Genomic DNA, 23,110 nt, shown 5'->3' with positions numbered 1-23,110 from the left:
GCTCCAAACGTGACCGCGTGTGTGATCACGCGCGCACATGCACACACGTTCAACCCCCGTGTGGTTTAAGGGTCAACCCTTTTTTTTATCAACTGCCCAATATCGGGGATTAGTCGATTGCCGTCGCGACACGATTGCCGTCATCGAACGTAAATTACGGCGCCTTGTCGATCGCTGATCAACGCTCCTGTGTGTGATGGTGGAAAACTGGGCCAAACACTGCTCCCCTATGCAATGGAACCTCCTCTTTTGAGCCCCATCGAAAGGGTTGGAGAACAAGAAAAATAGAAAAGGAAACGAAACACACGCACGCTCTCAGAGACCGCACAATTTCGCACAAAACCAAGCGTTCTTCCCAAGCGTGGGGAAAAATAATTTACGACTCATCCGGCTCAGAACACACGCACCGTTGGACTACAAATTGGAGCGGGAAAAACACGGCCACCGACCGACGGGCGGGTGGGCGAGACGAACAAAGAATCCCCCGCCCTTCCACCCACGACTGCAGGCGTAATTAAAATGATAATGAAATGTATAACAGATTAGTAGCACGAATTTGTTGCAGTAAAATTAATTAACATTTTCATGACTAGAATTTCATTTCACCAATTTTCTATTCCGATGCCCGTTCCGGAAGGGCAGTTTCGCCGCCCAACGGTCAATAAACGGTGGGTTCTATTTCGGGCAGGCCCATTTTCGGTGGCTTCTCCTCGGTGTGCCTGCGTAACAGAAGCAGCCGGTTTATTTCATATATTTTTTTTTTTGTTGTTTTATTTTCTCGTGAACTCAACGCACACCGCCACGCACCACCGTACAACCAATTGCCCTGGGCACGGCGCTGCTCTGGGCAGGGAAAAGGGCCCTGGGCTGGCAATAATAAAAAGAGCCGTTCAAGTCGAACGCACGCCACGACTGGTGGCCTCCGGAGCCAGCGCCTTCTTACGGGGCTTTTTGGGAATCGCTTAAAAACAGCTCCCTTTTTCCCGCGAGCGGGGTTCGCCGTCTTATCGCCAGCACACAATCGGCCCTTTCTGTTCAGGGGTCCCTTTCGGTTCACCGGATCCGGTGCAACTGTCGCTCGCTTTATACGCTTCCTTGTTTTCCCCGGTTTTCCTGTTCATTTTTTTTTTGTTTCTGCTTTTCGGTCCTCCAACCCGACTTTATTGCTTGGGCGCACAAATTTCCCCAATTGATGCTAATAAATACAGGCGCATGTGACATGGTGCGACCCCTTTATTCCTTCTTCTTCTTCTTCGTCTTCTTTGCACCGACGACAGGTGGCGGAAGGTGCGAGGGCCCCCCCCGCGGATGGTCGCGCATTTATTGCTGGCCCTTTCCGATGGGCAGATACAAATTCTAATTTCATAATTAGGAACCAAGCGATTGGGTTGAGTCCGCGTGAAAGGGACAAAAAGGAAGCAGCAGCAGCAGCCGGATGGGCTCATGTTATTGTAATGTGGTTGCGATGGCTTCGGATCGATTAAGGGTTTAAGGGTTTTTCGGTACATTTCGCCGTCCTTTTTGGCACGCGGTAACACTATCAACACGCCGTTACGAACCGTCGATTGTCGACCGCGACAGATTGGATCGGGCCTACGTCAAAGGGCCGCTCTAGTAGGTCAGCAGCTGTTCACGCCATCATTGTGTGTAGTAACCGTAGTTGTAGTAGTAGTCAAACAGTTCCGTCTTTAAGTCGGTCGTCCTTCGTCAGTGAGTCAAACCTTCTTCCTTCCGTAAGTCGACAAAAATGAACCCAAACATTGGGGAAACAAAACCGTCAAAAATTAACCATAATTACCAGCCGAATCACGTGCATTCGACGCAAAACAGTAAACAAGTAAACGGAAGATCACTCGCGTCCCACGCAAACACGGTGCGGGACCACGTGTGGCAGCAGCCAGGCAAGCACAATGATAAAAGGCCTGACGCGGAAAAACAAAATAAAAATTCCATAAAACACGCAAAACACCTCCCCCCGGGGCAAATAGGGGCGGAATCGTTTTCCACGAGCGCAATCTCAGCGGCGCCGGTGTTTTGCTGCTTCAGTGGTTTCTTATTTTCTTTTCGCGAAGAAAAGAGGACGTGTCAGAAGTGAGTCCGAAGATTGTCACGAAAACTTCGAAAGTATGGTTTTTCATGTTTTGTTGTTCTGTTTCGGGGTTTTGTTTTGATTTTTTTTTCTCTTTTTTCGGCGTGTACTTACTTTCTCAAGCTCTAACAGATGAAACCTTAGAACTTGAATTGCTTGCACCATCTGATAAAGGTGACCGGAGAGATAGCGAGAAAGAAAGAGATAGAGAAGAAAAAAAATGACATTAGTACAAGGAAGCCGGGCGTTTCCAGGCGACGACGAATCGAAGCATGCTCCGATCGATGGGCGGATGATACTTACAAGTGAGTCCACTTCGGGATCTGCTACGTAGTAGGGTTTCTCTTGCCGAATCTGCACGTTGTGGAAGAGATAGAAGAAGAAAAAAGAAACGTTTCATGAAGACATTCGAAAAACGAGGGCGTTAGAACAAACGTCACGATAAGGAGGCCGACCGCCCGCAAAAACCTACTACTGGGCGGAACCCGAGATACTAGCTTATATCTCGGCTACCACGGGCAGATATATCAGGTAGGTGTGATTTTTTGGTAGTCAAACAGCAGTACAAGCAGGCCCTCTGTGTACGATGATGGCCGATGATTAGGCCCTTTCGCAGGCACCGAGAAAATCAACCGGTGGTTTCCCGATTTTTTTATGGCACACCAGACTTCATGGATTTATGACCTCAATCGGGTCTCGGCTCACACACCCATTGGTCTCGCCGTTGGTGGCTCCGGGGCTGCTCCTTAGCTGGCTCGTAGACCGTCGTAAAAGTCATGAGTCATAAAATTATCAGCGCACGGTGGCACATTCGAGCGCACGGCAATGCGATGATACGATGATTTGTTATTTTGATTCCATTCTCGCGCCACGCCACGCGGCCTGTTCTTGTGGCGTCTGCTGTTGTGTGGTGGCGTGCTTACACCAATACCACACCATCGCTTAGGACACTCCGATCTGGCCGGGGCTGGGGCTACGATCTCCCACAAGGCGGCCCGTTTGAACGAGACCAGATTCACCCGAGACCCCCCCGGGCCAGCACGTCATTAGCCCTAAATCACAATTTATGGTGGCAAAAGAAATGGGCCTCGCACACCATTTTACTGCATTTAAAGAGCCAATGCGAGGGTGTCATTTGTTTTGATAAAAAAAAACTTTTCCCATCCACCCACTTCCGGTGGTAGTTTCGAAAGAAAACTCACCCAAAGTTCCCATTTTCCATTATGCTGGGGATTCATAGATTAGACCGGAAATGGTTGATGGAAAATCGACTCCGAGTTCCGGGCAGTCTTAAAGATACCACAGCCACAGATTGCTCGATTTAAAGCGCTACCTTCCCGAAACAGGTGATTACGATGAACGAACGAACGGAAGCTGGACACGGTGTGCCTTATGGATGTCCATCGATGTCCTGTCGTCCAGCCTTAATGGCCATTTGCGTACGAATCGAATCGCCCCGTTTCATTACTCAGCTCTTCTACGCTTGGTGATGACTCTACAGGGAGACTGCCAAACGACACACCAGTCGGAACCAGACCGGAAGGGCAATCTAATCGAAGGCCGGAGAGTCTCGGAAAAATGTGTTCTTCTCCCATTTCCGACCGAGATGGGCGAAGGAAGGGCGCATTTTTTCTCCCCTTTCCCTTTTTGGCTCGTGCGGAAAAGCACACAGATTTAGATACTTCTGCAGCAGTGGCCCCGTTACGACCATATCGGCCCGGGCTCATCATCGCTCCGTTAAATACGGACAACGATGTACCAAAACCCAAAATGGCTCCCAGTCGGCTGATGGGTGCGACGATTTTCCCCGGCATCCGTCGTGGAAAGGCCCAAGCCGGGTGAAACTAACGGACTAGAATATTATTTCACAGTTCAACTACCGCAAAACCTGCACCACCAACAACCCCCATTGTTGGGGTGGTTCGTGTTTTCTTTGTACCCATTTTTTCTTTACTCCCTCACGCTTACTTGAGGCAAGCAAACGACAGAAGAGTGGCGTCCCCAACTCCGGTCTTCGGTCTTGTGAAGTGTGTGCCATCGTCCCCATTTCGGTTTCCCGGTTCCCATTCCAGCCCATTACAATCCTGTTCCTTCCGGAAATTACAGAAAACCAACAAGAACGTCCGACACTGGTGCCATCTGTCGGCGGGAACGGTAACTCCGCGCTGCGTTGCGTTGCGTAATAGAAAAGCGGTTTTCCCACCCCCGACCAGCGTTTTCTTTTTCTCGCTTTCATGCGTTTCCTTGTGGGCTCGAGAGGACTACGACACGGCTCGGTTACGCAAGTAGCCGTTCACATACACACGTGCCGTCAAGGAAAGCAGGACGATCCTTTTATTTTTTTGCTGCTGCTGCTGCTGCTCCACTGTGCCGTTACCGAAACCGAACGGAAACATCCGGATCTTTGTTCGGTAAGGAAGTTGGCGTTACCGTGACATCAGTGAAAGCGAGAGAGAGAGCGCGCGCTTCTTCGTTATCGGTTCCGGCAAAGGGAAGTTGGGGATTTGTACACGATGGAAGAAAAGCCGACAAACGACACGATTCCTTGCTCGGCGTGTGTGTGTGTGTGTGGCGAGGGAAGAAAAAAAAACCCTCCCCCAAATTGGCAGCGAAGCCAAGGGAAGCAAAAAGGAAGGAAAAACCACCCAATCGGACAGAACGATCCAGCAAACCGAATCGAAAGCTGCCGGAACCGGAACGCAGCAGGAGGGCGCGCATATCGCCTGCCGCATAATAACGCACGGGTCAGTGATCCGGGATTGGAATTGCCAAATGCGAACGCGCGCGCGAGCGAACGTTTTGCTACAAATTGAAGGTAAATTGACAAAGTCACAGGGCACAAGGCTGACACGGGGGGGGGGGGTGGTTTGAGAGCCCTTTTTTCCCTTCCCCTCGCCTCCCCCCTCCCCCTGCCCGCAGCCCCACCGCACCGAAACGGAAGCGGAAGCAGCGCAACAACTCACGACTATTTTATTTCATAACTTCATTCGCACCGCCCGCCGGAGTTCTGGGTGGAAATGCGGAGCGAAGGAGAAAAGGTGGGTGGGCGCATTAGGGTGGGATTACCACGACGCAGGACCGATGTGTATCCCTTCGAGCGAGCGTAAAAAGGGCGGCCTCTGCTCGAATTCCCTTCGGCGAAGTGGGCCCATGAGAACTCGGGCTTTAGTGCTCCCGAAGTGGCCGACCATTAGGGGTTCGGTAATGGGTTTTGGGCAGAGGTGGTGGTGGTGAGGAGGATGGCAAGGAAAATGTAGGGCCAGCCCAGTCGGTAGGATAAGCCGTCAGACGGTTGCTGCTGCTGCTGCTGCTGCACTTTCGCCCGACGCGCGTCGTCGTAAGATGCGGTAAAAAATGGCCAGAAATGAAATATCATCATCCCGCCGGGATGAAGGAATTCCTAATGGATTTTTGCACGGCGTGTGCGTGTGCTCTCCCTTTTCGCCTTATTTTCCCTTCTTTTTTTTTTTTTTTTTGAGCGGAGCAATAAATTTATAACTTTATTTCGCTCGCGCACACCACACCGACCCCCGTACCCGTGAGTGTGGCAGAAATGCGAGAAATAATAATGCCTGCAAGAAAACTTGCCGCCTGCATCACAATTGCACGAGGGGACTTGGATTTGGGGATGTGGGGGGAGGCGGAGGGTTGCGGGTGGTTTTCCTCTTTTCCCTCTCCCCCCCTCCCCCCATGGCCATAATCCTTCGCTTCAAGACACCGGCGGGTCCCTCGAAATCTGTTCACGCGTGTGCCCGTTGGGGCGAGATTTTATGGGCCATTTTATACTTTCAAATCGCAACGTTCGCGTGGGATACATTTGAGTGGGGGGGGAGGGTTGAACGTAAAATTGAACGCCAATTAAACGCCCTTGCGTACACCATCGGGCCATCGGGCAATTATGCGTAATTTCGAGACCATCTGAAAGCCTGCCGAAAAGGATTCAAGGACACAAGGACGCAATTGCGACATCCGGATCCGGGCAGTTCGCGTTCGCGTGTCGAGGACGAATTTCCACAACCGGTCGATGTTATCAAACTCCTCCCCCCCCCCCCCCCCCCCCACCCGCCTTCCTCACCAACTTGACGGTATTTCCGTGACTTGTAGTGATTCCCGGGTAACGTTTGACCGCTTCCACCGATAATGCGCCGGTCAATTATTCACTCGCCACCGCCCAAAGGATGCTAAGCGGATCGGCTTAAGCACTGGTGGCTATTTAACGCTTGACTTAGACGCAACGGCACCGGGGTGTTAAAAGTTATTAAAGCACCGTTTTAGGGATAAGCGATAAATTACCCTCTTGCGGAAAGGATCCACCGATCCTGGAAGGGTGCCGAACGTCGACCGAAAGGGATCTCGTTCGATCGCTCGATCAGGACACCGAGGCTGCTGTTTTACATAAATTATGAGCGTCCGCTGGCCTTTCGGCACATGTTATTAAAACGTGCTATTAGGGCAGATGACGACGACGACAAGCTCTGGGAGGGCCGGACCTGCTGATGAGATAATTCCAGCTGGAATCGAAACAGGAAGGGAACGCTCTCGGAATGGTAATTACTAATTACTTCTTTGGCGTTCGTTTTCGGCCGTTCGGTTCGGTGATGCAGAGAAGTCCTTCTTCTTCTACTTCTGCTTCTGCTCCTGCTGCTTCTGCTGCTGCTGCTGCTGCCATTTGACCGTCGCGTCTCGGAAGGAAGAAATCGATCCCTAACCGGATCGGGTGGAAAATGGGTTTCGATTGGATTGGATTTCCCCGGCGCCAGAGCCCAAACCGAAGGGCTAATTTCATCATCCCGTGCCGTGCGTGTGCCGACTACAGATAACCGGAAATGGCGTATCGTTCGCAGCTTTCCCCCCCGTCTCCTCCACTAGCGCCAAAAGTCACCCTCTCTCTCTCTCTCTCTCTCCTCCCTCCCCCAAACTGGCGGCTAATTGCCACCGAAACCCAAAACCTCCTCTCGATGCTGGCACCATACCATTAAACAATCTTCGCGCGCCTAAGACGGCCATCGAAGGGCGCCAGAGATAGAGAGGGGAAGTGCGTGGTGGTGGGCGGAGGAGTGAGGGGAGGCTCGCGCCGATGCTTTGGTCAAATTTATGATCAAAACAATAATCAAATCGTTTCGAGATAGGCATAATAAAATATGCTCACTCTCTCTCTCTCTCGCTCTATCTTCCCTCACACGTCCGCGAACGCGTACACGCCGTCTCACGGATGGATGGGTGGGTGGGTGGGAGTACGGGTGAACGGGTGGTGGTGGGGGGGATGGCGCCTTCTCTACGCATATAGATGTAAGTGAGGCTCATAAATTATCGTTCGCCGCGCCACCGCAGCGAACGAAAGTGCAGACTGCATTAAAGCGCGGGAAAAAGATAAATAAAAAAAAAAAGAGCGAAGCAAAAATAAACATTCCATCATCAAAAAGGGCATCCTGGAAGGGGGAGGGCGGGATGAGCAGGATCGTGGCAAGGATGTGCCATCTCACTCACACGACCGGTGCCCGCGCGTGTGCGCATATAGTTGTAAATAGTTGTTGTTTGTAGATCGAGTATTGATTGCGGATTTTTCTCCGTTCTTTTTATATTTTTTTTGCTCCCCTCGCCGGGTTGGGGCTTCGATCGTGGAGCTCCCTCTCCTGTGCCGTGCTGGTTTGCTCTCTTCGACCCACCGCAGCCCGATCGCTCGAAAAACCCCCTTTTGCGCTTCCTTTCGGGCGATTGCATAAATTTCCAAACAAAATTCCCGTCATACTTTCACGCCTTTTTATGATGCACGTCGCAGCAAACACAGCAGCACCAGCCGCATGGATTTTGTTTTGCCCTTTTTTGTGAGTGTGTGTATGCGTGTGTATGTGTGTGCCTTCTCTACCGAAGACCTGCCTTGCGTCCCGGCGACCACCATCTGTTTCGTTATTTATTCTTCCTACCGGTTGGCGGGCGGTTTAGTTTGCTTAACTTAACTGTTTGTTTGTGCCGGGACTGGTCGAGCCCCGGAGTCGAATGTTTTTGTTTTGGGAACTAATTATTTCACGTCAAGTGATTAATTTTCCCTTCACCGTGGTCGAGTTCTTCCTTCTCCCGCTCTCGACGTTGGCCATAAATCCTGGCCCCCTTGTTATTCGGGTTACCGGCGGCGTGGATGTGGTGTGAAGAAACCGGAAAGGGGATGCTATTCTCCCCACCCGACCGGTGCCGGTGCCAATTAAATGTCATTTGGTGCGGTGAGGATTCTCCCTCGCGAGCAGGATTTGCCAATCCAACGAACCCCGGGGAGCCCGCACACACATATGGCGCATGCGTGACGGATTCGATTTCGATGACCTCATTTTCGGTGTGGGGAAACTGAAAAAAGGGTACAAGGGGCCGCCCAACGACGCCTCCCGACCGTGCGGATCGTCCTTGGCGCATACAAATGAAGCTGAAAGTGCACATTTCCATGCATTGCATCGATGCAGCGATGCAGATGGAGTGACCAACCAGCAAAAAAAAAACGCACATCGCAAATCCATTCCTTCGCGCAAACGAACGCAGCAGGGAAGCGGCTGCCTCGTGAGCGAGCGAGAGAGAGAAAGAGAAGGATAGAGCGAAAAAAAAGCACAGCAAACCAACGCGCTCCCATTGACCATCCGGTGGGTTGAACGAGGCAGTTGTGGAACTGTTTGCAAGACTCCAGACTGATACCGAACAGAACCACATTTACCTGCTGCCGTGGTCGGCTGTGGTTGAAGCAATCTGTATCTGCATCTGCATTTTAGAGCGAGAGCGAGAGATAAATCCCTCCAAAATCCGTAACACAATGGCAACCTGGCTCGCGGTATTTGCCGTCGGCAGCATATGGCAGGGGTGGTGTTTTTGTTCCGTGCAACCTTTCAGGTCCATGTCCTGGGAATGGGCCGCATGTTGGGTCAGGGAAGGACCTCAAGCCAGCCCCGGCCGAACGAGGGCGACTTCCAGGAACTGCCAGGACAGACTTGAACAGGTCCTGGCCCTGGTGCAGCTGCCGAGCGGCGTTGGAAGGACACGGAGAAAAAAAAAGGACACCGATCGCCGAAAAACGGGAAGATCGAATTCTCAGGGGGTGATTAGTTTTTCCCAAAAAACCCCGCGTGACGGTGGCCTTCGACGAAAGCGAAAGCGCAGCACTGCATGGGACGTATGGGACGCTTCGAATGTCCTTTTGGGATGAGAATGAAAAGGACGCTTCATCGGTTCGTCCATGCCGTCACGCGATCCTTGAGGGACTCGCTTAAGGATCGCGCAGCCCACATGCGGTGATAATTGATTTTCGACACTCCTCACGATCCTGGCGGAAAATGGTACGGTCCCGGCGATGCCACCAGGACACGGGTGAGTCGATCATTATCAGGCGCACAACAGGACCGATTACGCAATAATTAAATCAAATGCATTCTGTGCCCGGTATGAGCAACCCTTCGAAGGGTGAGTGTTTTAAAAAAAGGGGACCATCACCACACGGACATGCCTTTATTCTGTTTTTTTTTTCTTGCGTGCGCATACATTTAGCACCACGCGTCTTTTCGCTGCTTACAAAGTAATTTCCGCGCTTTTTCTTTTTTATTCCCCATTTTCCCTGCCGAGCTTGCCAACCCCCGGGGGATGGTTGGCTTTTTGAGGGAAACCCAGCAAGCGGGGCTATTTTAACGCATATGTGTGTTCCTGTGTGTATGTGTTTTTTTATTGTTCACTTCTCTTGCACCGCCGGAGTTCGTTAGGTTCGTTAGTGGTTCGTTTGTTCGATTTCGCGTTTGTTCAAACTCCCCGGGAGGCGAGGACGACGACGGCGGTGGCTGCGGCGCAAAAAAAGGGCAATCGATCGCGTCACCCAAAAGGGCCAAAGGGAAAGGAAATCCTCGCAAGGAACGCGCTGGGTGCGTTCTGGAAAGTCGAGAACCTCGAGGGACTGGGAGGAAAGCAAAAAAGCAACAACAGCAACAAAAAACGCACAACAGGAGGGAAATGACACCAAAAAAAGACGCTCGGAAAAAGAAGCCACTCCCGGGGGCCGATCGTCTGGTTCGTAGATCGCAAGGGAAATGTAAGTGTAACAGATGAAAGACACAAACGAAAAAGACACAAAAAAAAAACAGCCGAAAAAACGAAACGAAAAACCAAACCGTGAGCGTGGAAATAATGAAATTCCCAAAAAAGGCTAGCCGAAAACCGTGCGCGATCGCGCGCGCACACACACACAAACTATGTCACCCCGTGGGTTTGGTTTGTGCGTGTATTTTTTTTTCGTCCGTTCTTCTTTTCAACTGCCCGTTTTTTTTACCACACCTCATAAGAGAACGAACATAGAGTGAAAGAGCAGGGAAAAAAAAGCACACCAACCAAAAATGCATGAAAAACGGCATGCCATGCACTTAGGAGATGGACCGAAGGACGAAATGCCACCCCACGATCGACGAGCGCGCGCGCGCGCGCGCTTGATCCCTGCCAGGACCCGCGGGAGTCTCGCACCCCGGGAAGTGGAAAGTGAAAAGCACACCCAAAAGGGTGGTCCTGTGGCGCACAACGCTGTCATTTGGCTGTTTGCACATCCCTCCTGGGGCCCTTTGGCGTTTGAGGGGGGAGAGTGGGTTGGGCAGAGGGTTACAAATTGGGACCCCGGGTCGGGTCGAGATGGTGGATTTCTAGCTCTCAACCGAAAAGGGCTTGTTGTGTGCCCTTGCACGCTGAATCACAATCCAACTCGAAGGTCGGAACCGAGCTGAGACGCAGTAGAAGAAGAGAGACCCTCTTCGAGACGGCAGGTAGAAGCGATCGGGTGGGAGAATGAAAAAAAAGAAGGAAAAGAATAATAAAAAGGGATCGCACGCATCGCGAAGCCCATGGTTGAAGAAGAAGAAAGAAGCAAAAAAAAGGGACCGAGAGACAGAACTAAAGGGTACCACATCCAGGCGATCGGGCATAATGAATAAGAGCAAAATTGAAAGTCTCTTTTGATCACATAATTGTAATCTTCGATATTTTCCTCGGTTTCCCATTGTCCCATTGGGTCGGTCGGGGTTCTATTCCACCAGGGGGTCTTCTCGCCGGTCGGTATTTGGCCCCTTTTTTTTATTTCTCTTCTGTGGAAGGTGTTGTGTTATTTCTCTCCTCCCTTGATCCTTCTATTCAAAACCCAGCCTCGGGACCCTTTCCTGCTGCTGCCTATCTATGGTCCCTTCCATCTCTCTCTCTCTCTCGTTCTCTCTTCAGGGGGTTTTATTTTCGCTTCACTACGCATCCATAATGCCTATGGCTATGTGTGTGTGTGTGTGTGCACTAGGGCTTAGAGGTCTTTCCTATTTTTCTGCCGCCACACGCCAGTACGATGGCTTCCTGAAAGGGCCCTGCGGGCTGCGTCCTGAAAGGGACCTGAGAATGGCGCATCGAGCAGAGATCGGAGCAGCCTCGAAAGCCAGAAACATATGCTCTCGTAGACCGTCGTCGTTGTCTTCTGAACGCCTGGGGGCCTGTACGCCTAGAATGATCATCTGCTGGGATGGAATTTGATCCAGCGCGGTCTCGGAGCGCTTGAGCGTGACCCCGGGGCGGCTCTACGAATTCCGCGGGCTTGTTGCGTCCTCTAGTGTGAGCGCGCACACACGAACACACAAGAACCTTGAGCATAGGAGACCGATCGGTTGCGTTACGAGTGAGGCCTTTAAATTGGTTCCAGATTCGACCGCGTCCAAGCTCGCGTTGCATACAATGCTTGCTCTTTTATTTTAGCCCCGGTACCGGGCGCGCTTCATTCGTTTTTTTTTTGCACCACACTGTGCCGCACACGCACACGCATGGAAATAACCTTCGGAATCGTCTTAAGTTTCAAATGATCTCGATGCGGTTGATTTTTCGTTCATTTTTTGTTTTTTGTTTTTGCCCCCATGCTGGAGGCGATGCTCCTTTCACGGTGCTGCTGCTGCTGCTGCTGCTGCCGCGTCAAGTTCATGCTATTTTTATCGTTTTTCCCTCGTTTTTCGGGTGGTTTTTTTTTGTGGCTCCCTCTCTCACACCGAGGCTTCTCGAGGTGTGCCTTTTGGTTTGTGCTTCCTTCCCGGTCATTGCTGCATTGATCACTTTAACCGAGCGAGCCCAAAAACCCGAGACGGCTTAAAATGACGTCGTTCTGGCGAAAAAGACTCACCACGGTGCCACGGTGAAGCTGCAAATGGCACAAAACCAGCCAGAACGCAACATGCGAGAGAGAGAGAGAGAGGTGGTTGCTTCCCTCACTTACTCACCCTGCCCGCCTTGCGGCCAATAATTCCCAAAAACATTCTAACAACAAACGCCTAATGCCGAGGCTCGTTCGCCTCGCGCTAACAAGCAGAACGGGCGAAGCCAGTGTACGGGAAAGAATGAGCCCAAACCAAGCAACAATCACAACAGCCCTGCCCGAACGAGGAAAGAACAAAACGAGATATTCGAAGCAACAGCATCCCGCAGCGGAACTCACCGAAGAAAATAAAGAGCAAAAAAAAGGGCCAAGGGCCGCCACAGCCACACCGGGGGAATGTGTGTTAAGCTTGAGAAACGCATCAAGAAGAAAATCAGATTAGTGTCATCTGGAAGAAATGTTATTCGGGTTCCGTTTTCGCCCGTTTTCCCCGGGGGTCGCCCCTTTTTGGGTCGCTTTTTTCTGTGTGTAGGGATTTCGAGGTATTTTTGGGACCCAGACCCAGTCGGTGCGCGATCTGTCCCGTGATCTCGTGGCAAAGCAGAGAGAGGTGGCAGCGCAGAAAGGATACATTTATTTTAATGCGTTTAGAATTTCGAGTCCCAGCACCAAGGGCTGACTGGTGGTGATGTGCTGGGTGTGCATCACGATCACGAGCCGTGCGATCGCGAGCCGTACGATCAAGCATACATCGAGAGAACGATCGCTCAGAGACGTCCGGAAGACACGTCATAACTTCAGGGAGTCATCGACGACGCGTCCCAAGGGCGGGTTTCTACGCCCGAAACGAATATATATGCAGATGAAGATGCCGAGATGATATCTTTTGATTGAAACTTATTTAAAAGACCAGCTAACCCTATAATCATCGGTGCGGGTTTCGGGCCGAATCCAAAGGCCCAGCCAAAGTGTCACTTTGCGGTCTCGTGATCCTCTGGTTTGGGTGCATTCCACCTGACCGTTGGTCTGAGGAAGACCTTCGCCGATGACTTGCGCCTCATAGTGTCTCCGATGCAGCACACTTCAGTCAGGGAACCCGTTTTTACACGCAGGGCCAAGCCAATCGAGCTCACGCGAAGAAGGGCTCCCAATCCTAAGGAAGAACTTTGGGACAGCAACTTCAGGACAGCAGTCATCAGCAAAATTTACATTTCTGCTCAGTCACGCCGCGGCCGTTCGGTTGCGCGTTATCTTGATGCAGAACATCATGATCCAGAAGGAATGCGCGGTCGCGAAGAAGTACAACCCCGAACTCAAACCGACCTCGGACAATGCGCACTTTGTCCTATCGATTTTTGCCGGTCCTTCTTCTCTCTCTCTCACAGTCACTCGCTTGCACTCACTAGCCACACGGTGGCAAAATTAGGTGGGTCGTGCCCAAGTAAACACCTCTCGTTTGTCGAAAGGAATAGCGAAGCGTCCAGAAAGGCAACGATGTAACGACAGACCCGGGGAATCGGATCGAGTTGCAGCCACCGAGAGAGACAGGCAGGGTGTTGGTGTACCAAGGGGATGAAGGAAGGGGGGTTGGAATTCGTTTTACTTTATTTCATGGTTTTTTTCCCCACCCTGAGCTCTGTTATTAGAGGGTCATGAGGCGAGTCAGCAAACCCCGAAAAAGCAAAAGAAAAGACGCACCAGACGCATTGGGCGCGTGTGGGCGCTCCGTGGGATGCTGATGACGCAGTCGAGAGGTCGTGAAGAACGAAATAAATAACGAACCACACAAACATCCCATCGGTAATGACCGCTATCGACCAACACACCGTGTTCCCTCCTTTCCCTGGAGGACACCCTCAAAACCGAAAAGAAGCAACAACAAAAAAATATATATAAAACAACCCGTGAGGGATTGATTACGGTCGGGCTAGAAATGACCCAGAATCAATCAATATTCCCGCCGCGCATTAAGGCCTGTAAAACGAGCCTTCTTCGGTTTGGTCTGGTGGACAGCGAAAGACCTGATTTGGGCCTGCCTTCGGAGAAGCAGAACGATCGACCACAGCAGGGAAGCCAGAACTGGGGAACCCTTCAACCGGAGCGAAGTGACACCGAGCGAAACTGGGCGAGATAGCGCACACGCCTTGCCACCTTTTTTCTGTTCAATTTTTTTTTTTACAGCATTTCTTTACAGCCTCTTAAAGCGACCATAAAGCGGTCCTCCGAATGCCGCGCACACGCTCGCATTTTATCGCCCGCTCTCCCCTCGTTGGTCCAGATTTTCCGGGAGCAACGTGGGCTGCTTTTTCCTAAAACCCCGCGAAACGCGATCCACCACCATCGGGGACCGTTAAAAACGTCTCTCTCTCCGGTACGGCACACCATCGTCTCGGTGTGTCTCGGGACGCGGTCGTTAAACGGGCCGCACATTTTAATGACTCCCGGGGCCACACCAGCGGGCGAGGAACGCCAGCGGGGACTCCTTAACGGCGGCACGTCTCTACACCCCGCAGTGTGCGCGCTGTGAATGAACGCCAGGCACGACCTTGCGCTTTTTCCACACGCACACGCCCGTGTGGCACCAACTCGAGCATTCCGGTGTCGCCCGAAAGTGCGATCTCACTCGCGAAAAGGCAGACGGCTCGCTCGTCCTTCCTCATCATCCGTGGCAGAACAAAAAGCGCAAAATCAGCGAAAAAAAAGAAAGGGCGAACCCACTAACGATCCTGTGTGGCGGTGTCCCTATCCCGGGCCCGGGTTGCATAAAACCCGCTAATTAATCGACTCGCGCGCGCGCTCGCTCGACCCGCGAACGCAAATAAACCATTGGGGGGGTAGAACAAGGGACACACACGCACACACACGCACACGCACGGAAAGGGCATCGTGCTGTGGTTTGGTGTTGGGCCATCAGTTTCACGCTGCGATACGACCACGGGTTGATTATGAGTGATCGATCGTCTGCGTTCGCTGCAGCAGTTGTAGAGGGGTTGATCTGCTTCTCGATCGTGGCGCTACATTGTTGGCCCTTCCCAATCAACTTTGGACCCCCACGGGCGTGTGTGTGTGTGTGTGTGGCTGTGATTAATATCCGGCACCCTCGCAGGGTCGATTACATACCTGTTTGCTGAATACAGCCACATCTTCGCTAAAGGAGTCCGACGAACAGACGTCACCACCGGCCACGCCCGGTTCTCGAGGGGTGCAGGTTGCTAGTTCGCACTTTTCGAAGATCAGCGCCAACAGCGGGAATAGCGGGTGTCTGAAAAAGAGAGAGAGAGAGAACATGCGAGAGAAAGAGATATTAGATATAATGGCCAGGGCGAACACGTGGTACTGCTGCTGTTAAGGGAAAGCATTCTTAGAAGGGCACGACCGAACGAAAATATGAAAAAAGTTGCCCGTCATCGGCCATCCGGTGTAATGCCGCATGTAATTTCTTCAGCTGCGCCAAAGGGCCCCACTCCCTTTCTGCCGAAAATATGCCACGTAACCGCACCCGGACCAGACCGGAAGACGACGACTCACACCGGGTCCGTTTTGTGTGCGCCGAGTGAAAGTGGATTAATGGTCTCTGGGTGCGTGTGAGCCGCATAAAACGCCACTCTCGCGGTGAGGCGCATGTTTGCGTTAGCGTTGGTCCCTACACCCTTCGCGGAGGCAATGTCATTAGGAGTTTATGCGTTTGACAAATGTTGAATCACGTCCCTCTATCAAGGAAAAAAAATTATATATATACGCCACGCACCAGGCCCATCACCCCGTGCGATGTTCGGAAGTCGTTCGTTCTGTTTACTATTCTCTGCGCTCCGCTTGCGCCCGGTTTTCGGCCCACCTACGGCCACGGAAGGCGAGAGATGGAAACATGAAAAGCAGGGTGGAAAAGTCATTCCCCTTTAGCCGGGCACACATATCGCGCTCAAAAAAAAAACCCCTTTACACCGTGGCGTGTTTGCTTGCGTATCCCTACGAGAAAAAGGGCCGCACACCGAACCGTGCCTTATCTGGAGGCCCCATTTGTTCGCCCATCGCGTACAAGCGGCAGTTGCACGCACTTTCGAGGGCTACGCGCCCTTACGCGGGAGCTCCAGGTGTGTCGAAGCGATAAGTTCTTCGGGTGATCACTCTCGCGTGGTGGTGATCACTCTAGCACCATCTCAAAACCTTAACGATGACGACGTCGACCGGGACCGTCTTATTATTCACCGTGCGATTCGTTCGCAAGAAGAAAAGGGGTTTTTGGCGAGATATTTCCGCAGATAAAACCCAATAAAACCCGCCAAAGTGCCTGCTCGACTTCAAAGGGCTCTCACCACGGGCGCCTTGTGGATGTGATGGATTTATTTAAACGGCTCGTGATAAGCATCTCAACGGGACTCGGATTCGTCGTGTCTTTGTTGTCGCCTCACCTTCAAAAAAGGGCCCGCAGAGATCGTGTCGATGGATGACGAACGCGCACGAGCCTCCACTCCGATCTGTCTCTTTTGTGTGTGACCGTCAAACCGGGTCCAAAAGGCAAGACACTGTTGTCTTGACTTCCGGCAACACCCGCAGGCGGTGAAGGAAAGACGAAAGGTTCGCTCCCTTTCCGAGATGCTCCTTAACACAAGGACTCAAAACGGACACAAAACGGGCTGCCGTCGACGGATGCCCCAACTCGGGAGAGTTTGGCCAAAGTTGGCACTCGAGCTGCCGACCAGCGTTGATGTCTATATCGAATGTTTACGTGTGCCTGCAACGATGCACCCGTGATCGTGGGCCTCTTGAACGTCACGTCGAGTCTCGGAGGGATTGCACAGACGCAGACAGACGTTTTGAGGCCGTCTGTGCGTCAAGGGGGTCTCTGTGGTGCCACTAGAGCCACACCAGCGCGCGTTATTGGTGTGTACATGTCGAAGCGTTGTTTAGTGTAGATAAACACACAACCCGGATCCGAACGGAAGGGAGATCGAGCCACCCTTCGACCAGCATCCCACGCTGCGCTGGTGGCAGCTCCTTAGCTCTCAAACGTCGACCACAACCACGACCACGACGAAGACGACGACGACACCGACGCCAGCGTACGTAAATATTTTGATAATGTCACTAAATATTGTACGGCATCCTCTGCAACCGCAGCCGGGCGCGATTGTTTATGTAATTTGTAGGATATTTTACGAATGCGCCCTGCAATCCGGTTGCTCGTGAGGGCCACGCGGAATTGCACCCGCACGGCTGACACGGCCGGGGCGCTTAAGCATTTTGGGAGCATCGCAAAATTCAAATAAACTATCCCGGGGCCCCCGTTTTACTAACAGGGCCCGGATTTGTTTGGAGAGCTTCAGCTGCAACGAGAGAACGCGACTGGAGAAGAGTGTTGTTCTTGAAGCGCTGGAAAAATAAAAAAGACGCTGGAAAAGTGCTCGGTAAATATACACAAGCGCACAGACCCTGGGCACGGTGAAGATGCACCCGTTCCAGTGCCTTGTGCTGCGGATGCACCCGTGAGCCGATGCACCAACGACGACGACGACGACGTACCGTTCCCATTCGCTTTCTTCGCCATCGGCGGCGCGCATGTCCTTGTTGTGCGTTCCGGCCGTGTTGTCGAAGGGAACGGAAGAAGCTCGTTGTTGTCGGCGATGTTACGGTGAGCTCTTCAGCTTCAGCTTCAGTGTCGTTGCAGCTGCTCCGTGGAATGTTTCGCTTCCAATCCGCTGGGGAACGTCTTGGCGTGGAGTGGCGGTTTCCCGTCCAACCCAAAACCCGGTACACTGTTAATACACGACTTGGTTAACAAGGATCCGTGATCCAGAAGAGGAAGGTGCGCGGAACAAGCAGTTTCTAACATCCGGGATGACGCGCTCAACTGTCAGCTGAGGCGAGCTGTCATTATGACAGGTCAATGCAAATATAGCCCACCTCGATCTGTGCAATTTAATTCCTACCACTTTTTCGTGGTGTTTTTTCCTCCCTTTTTCTTCTTCTTCGTCTTCGTCTTCTCATTTCTCCGCACACCACGCACGGAATGCACCCGCACCCAAAGGGCCAGAAGATCTTCATCGGTTTTCTTCACGCCATCAGCAGACGGCAGCAGATCGCGATGACGGGACGAATCGTCGATCGCGCCGCGCGTGAACTTTGGTCGCGGTTCGTTCGCGATCTCTCGCTCCGCACGATTCACACACACACCACCACCAGCAGGCAGGCAAGCAGGCATGCATGCATGCATGCATTCATGCACCGCGCTGCACGCAACACACCAAGTCGAGTCGAGGCCGTCAAGGCCCTCGACTTCAGGCCCCGGCGGCTGCATCATCAACGTCAGAGGTCTTCTCGTGGAGCAAGTGGAGACCTTGTCACAAATACGACTGCTGGGCGGTGGGCGCTGGGTGGGGAAATGTTGAGGGTTGCTGGTTACTCCCTCCCCCCCCATCACCCCCCTCATACAAACACACACCAGCACCAGGTCACAGCGCAGCTGACGGTCGATGATCGCTGCGACCGAAAACGACTCCGCCGGTGCGTTTTGCGAAATGCCATATAATGGTAAAAGATCAACACATTTGGGAGACGCGAGAGTTCCCTGGCGAGTCTCCGGCGAGTCCCCTGCCTCCCAGCATCGCCCCATCTTCTCCTCCCCCACACCAAACGGTGGAGAGGGTGGAGAGAGACACACACAACAAGGTTGCTGTCATACATAAAGTATGAATTTTTAATGAAACAGAATTGCATTTTGGCATTTAAAACGGCTGCACCACGACGAGACGCGGTTTCGTTTCGATTCGAGCGCCCCGCGCAAACCGGTTGCCATTCGGAGGGATTTGAATTTCTGCAACCGCCGGTCGCCGATGCACCGGAAATGCTGCGCCACTGAATGAAGTACGCCAGCGAAAAAAAGGGGGCCGTTCTCACGAGGACGCACAGACACACACACAGAGAGATGGTTTGCGACCGAAATAGCCGTGATCTCCCGTGGGGATCGCGCAAGGGCTTAACGGGAAACGGGAACGATTAATTCCAGATTAATGACCGGTCGCTTCGGAGCGACCTCCATCTCGACGGAACGCAAGGAACGACATTCTCCGTTTTAACGATCGAATAAAACTCCGCCCGGCGAGTGGATTTTTGATAAAGTTGTCGCGCGAGCCTTCCGATTCATGCTCTGCAAACACAAGGCATTAACAGACGCAAACGCATCAACCCGCCGGACGACCGTGTCGTGTCGCTGTCAATTAGATCCCCTGTTTCGAAGACACACAGCACCGATGACGATGACGAGTGTGTCAAACGTCAAAGAATGAGTCGAATTAAAAATGGAGAGCATCGTTTATCGCGTTTTACAAGCATGTTTTGCAGCCCCGATTTAATGCATCGTTTATGACTGCGTTTGAGGGGATTCGGGCCCGTGTTTGACATGGCAATGCAGCGTATGCAACGTAGGTGCACACATTGTTATCGGAGATGCATATTTGCACTCGAAGGACGCGAAAAGCTCGGCATTTGCAGCAATCGATCGAGCAGCGATTTATCAATATTCGCACAGCAAACAGGACGCCGTGTCGAGATAACGTGCCGGGGTATGCATAAATCTGTCCCATGTGTCTCCCTTTTCTTTTGTGTTGTTATTCACCTCATTCACGCTCTCTCTGTCTCTCTTTCTCGCGTGTCCACAACCGCACAGGTGTCATAAATTTAATTCATACGCCACGCCAGCCATCATTTATCCATCAATGTTCTAATGACCCTCCCGGGACTCTCCCTTCCTAATCGCTTCCGACTCGGTGTGTGTGTGTGCGGGCTCTCCGCGCATTAACGGCATACAAATTAAAAGATCACTTCCGCCCCTTTGGTCCCCTGGTGGCCCCACCGGCTGCCACCGCCACCGCCCACGCCCATCACTTATTCAATTTCCCGTACCACTCGAGAGCCGGTGGTGGCCAAATGGCGCGTGAGCCCGCGCGGGTCCACCAAAAAAACCAACATGCAGCATAGCGAAGCATAGAAGCATAGGGGGAGACCAAGCAAGCAAGCAAGCAAACCGAACCAAAAAAAAAAGCACGAACCCGCCTTTGGGGGCTCGCTTTTTTTTCTTCCTCCTTCGATTATAATGTGTATAATAAAGGCGCTGCGGTAGCGATCGGACGATCAGATTGGGCGCAGCCACACGCGCTCTAATGGGATAATAACGGGCTGTGGTGGCGGGATCGGGCATGTGGCTCCGTCACCCTCGCTTTTTGGCCTGTGTTTTTTTTTGGGACAAATTGTGGCACTCAGACGAGTCCTGGGCCGTGGCACGGTGGAGAAGGACCCCGCCGCCCACCTACTTATCGGGTGTAATTATCCCTTTCGCACCCCAGCACAGAAGGCGGCACAAAAGGGCCGAACCCGACGAAGCCGAATCAATATGCAACGACGCGTTGTCCCTTCGGTGGGCGACCGCAAGGCGACCCTTTGCGCGGTGATGGAACCGCTCGAACCGCACGTCCACAACGGGGGAAAACGTCGTTGAATGAAATGTGAAAAAAAAACACACACAGCCCACCAATGTGGCCGAACGACAGGATCCTCGGGTCGGAAGTGGAGGAACACGCGTGCATCGAGGATCGTCGATCGTCGGTTTCGTCCCAGCGACCGGATTAAACCCCGAGAAGCGGAACTTATAATTAGGGCTAATAGATTGATCACATTTTAAATTTATAGCCCACCACTCGGGCACGCTGGAGCTTCTCATGTGCATCGGTGGTGTGATCTGTGCATTTGGAGCCGAGCCGAAAGAGGAGCACCCAGAACCGGGGCTTCCTGGGATTTAATGGGTATTATTACGAAATTTCATAATCATCATAATTATCGGGCGTGTTGCAATTTGTTTCCTTCGGTTCCGTTTAGGCTGGTTTTGATTCGGCGCATCCTTTTGCTCGCGATCGCAACACCGGCATGACTTAATCTCTCATGCGTTCTCCGTGGTTTGGGATTCGGATTAGGGAACCTCCGAAGCGCGACCCACCGAGTACGGTGTAATTTGCGCCCCAAAATGTTTACAATCGAGATAAAACCCGGTCATTAGGCGCGCTTGTCTTAGCGTTGTTTGGTCCCGCCAAAAAAAAGGGCTCCGGTTCCGGTGCCATGGTGCGATGATTTATCGCTTTTTAATGTACCGCATGTAAGCGCATCGTCCTTTAGGTTGTCAGGTTGGCTCAGACAGGCAGGCTCCAGACCAGCTTGGCGTGTGCTCGTGCGCGCCTTTCCTTCACAACCGCCTGGTGTGTGTTGTATCGGTCGATTTTCGCGCCCAACCACACCCTTCGAGAATCGCGATCTTGATCTTCCCGGTGGTCACATGAAGGGTTGGCTTTGTCACCCCCTCGCGCGGGAGGAAAGGAAATTGATTGAGATTGAGAAAAACTCCGCAACTTACCCGTAGATAGCTTCTTTGTCTCGCTTGTGTATGTCGGGCTGCACTGCGCCCATGTGACTGGAGGCCGGTGAAACGTGACTAGAGGTTCCGTGGTAACCGTGCATGCCGACCGAGGCGGCGGCGGCCGCATGGTTCAGGTGCGGGGAGTGATGCGGAGGCAAACCGGACAACGCCGGGGGTCTGTGGCCGGCGTGGGGGTCATACATTCCGGCGGCGCTCGCGTCCATCCCGTAGCCGTGTAGGCCATCTTCGTACTGTTGTTTAGAGAAAAGGAGAGAGAAAGCGAGAGTGAGTGAGAGATTAGAAACGAGTGTTAGCTGAGTGGTTGTGGTGAAGGGCCACAAGCCACTATCCTAAATCCCGAGGCTCCACGCACTTATTACGTGAGTTGTTATTCCCGCCTCCCAAAAAAAGAAACAACCTAGGACCCTTTGGCATAGCCGCCAATGACGCCGACGCCGATGATGATGATGATGATGATGATGGAGAGGATAATGATGTGCCGCGTTTGGATGATGCTCGGGCTCCACAATTTTGTACGTTCGGACTTACGAGAGCGTTAAACGGGGCCTCATTATCGCAGGATTCCGACGCCATGATGAATTCAAACACTCCCTCCTCCCGAATCAAAAGCCGGCAATCGGTAATCAATCGGTAGACGGGTAAATTAATATGTATGAGGCGTTTTTTTTTTTGCTCTCCCGAGGGTGGCTTTACGAGCAGGCCACCGTTTTGTGTGGTTTAAAACTCCCCTTCGAACGTGCAAGGATTCGACAATTCCACAAACCACATCCCCAACGCATCCTTCTTTTGGTGCCGGGGGTGGAAAAATCAGGAACAAAACAACGTCCAACAAAAAAAAAGGGATGAACAAAACGCCCGACGGTACTTCCGATTTAGAATCCATTTTCGCACGCACACATACGCACGTGCACAGCCGGCGAACGGGTGGAGCCATAATTGAAAAACATTCATTTTATGCTCTCGGAACCAATTCCCCACCGCATCGTTATTTCTCACGGGCCGCGTGCGGGCGCGCAAGATGGAAGATGGAAAATGGGTTTTTCCGCGCTGCCTCCAAAAACCCGCACCGGGAAAAGGCGCGACGATCATCATTTCGATACACGAAACTCCATTTCACCTTCCGGTTTCTTTTGAGACCGAGAGCAGCAGCAGTCTTGCCCCCGTTTGAAAGGAAAGCCAAACAAGAGAAACGGCGAGCGAAAGGAAAAACCCCTTTTTGTTATTTGCTGGCCCCTCGGTACAAATCGGTCCTTCGGTGGGTTCGTCCTGCGTCCTGCGGGTAAAATGGAACGCAAAATCCCGACCGACCGACCGACCGACCGACCGGCTTCGACCGCGTAATGGCGAAAAGATGCGCAACCGACAACGCAAAGCAGCAGCAGCAGCAGCAGCACATCATATCTCCCGGTGGTGCCGTTTCGTGCCGATTTTTCCCATCCCCGGTGGGTCGCGGTTCGTTACAAAAGAGGGGCCCCCT

At 52.3% G+C, this 23,110-nt stretch overlaps 1 protein-coding gene across 1 annotated transcript in view; it reads right to left on the bottom strand.

The window, feature by feature from the left end:
* Positions 1-21,878, bottom strand: part of LOC128720236 (homeobox protein homothorax) — a 111,953-nt gene extending 90,075 nt beyond the window's left edge. The window contains exons 1-4 of the mRNA XM_053813932.1: positions 21,610-21,878; positions 15,333-15,474; positions 2,393-2,443; positions 2,204-2,254 (exon numbers count right to left, since the gene is read on the bottom strand). Coding sequence (XP_053669907.1) covers positions 2,204-2,254; positions 2,393-2,443; positions 15,333-15,474; positions 21,610-21,836 — 471 coding nt within the window. The 5' untranslated portion in view covers positions 21,837-21,878. The remainder of the gene's footprint in view (positions 1-2,203; positions 2,255-2,392; positions 2,444-15,332; positions 15,475-21,609) is intronic.
* Positions 21,879-23,110: the final 1,232 nt, after the last annotated feature.

Source organism: Anopheles nili, chromosome 2, assembly GCF_943737925.1.
Source record: "Anopheles nili chromosome 2, idAnoNiliSN_F5_01, whole genome shotgun sequence".
Taxonomy (NCBI): domain Eukaryota; kingdom Metazoa; phylum Arthropoda; class Insecta; order Diptera; family Culicidae; genus Anopheles; species Anopheles nili.
Note: the sequence above shows the minus strand (reverse complement) of the source record. Positions and strands in the feature narration are given on the sequence as shown.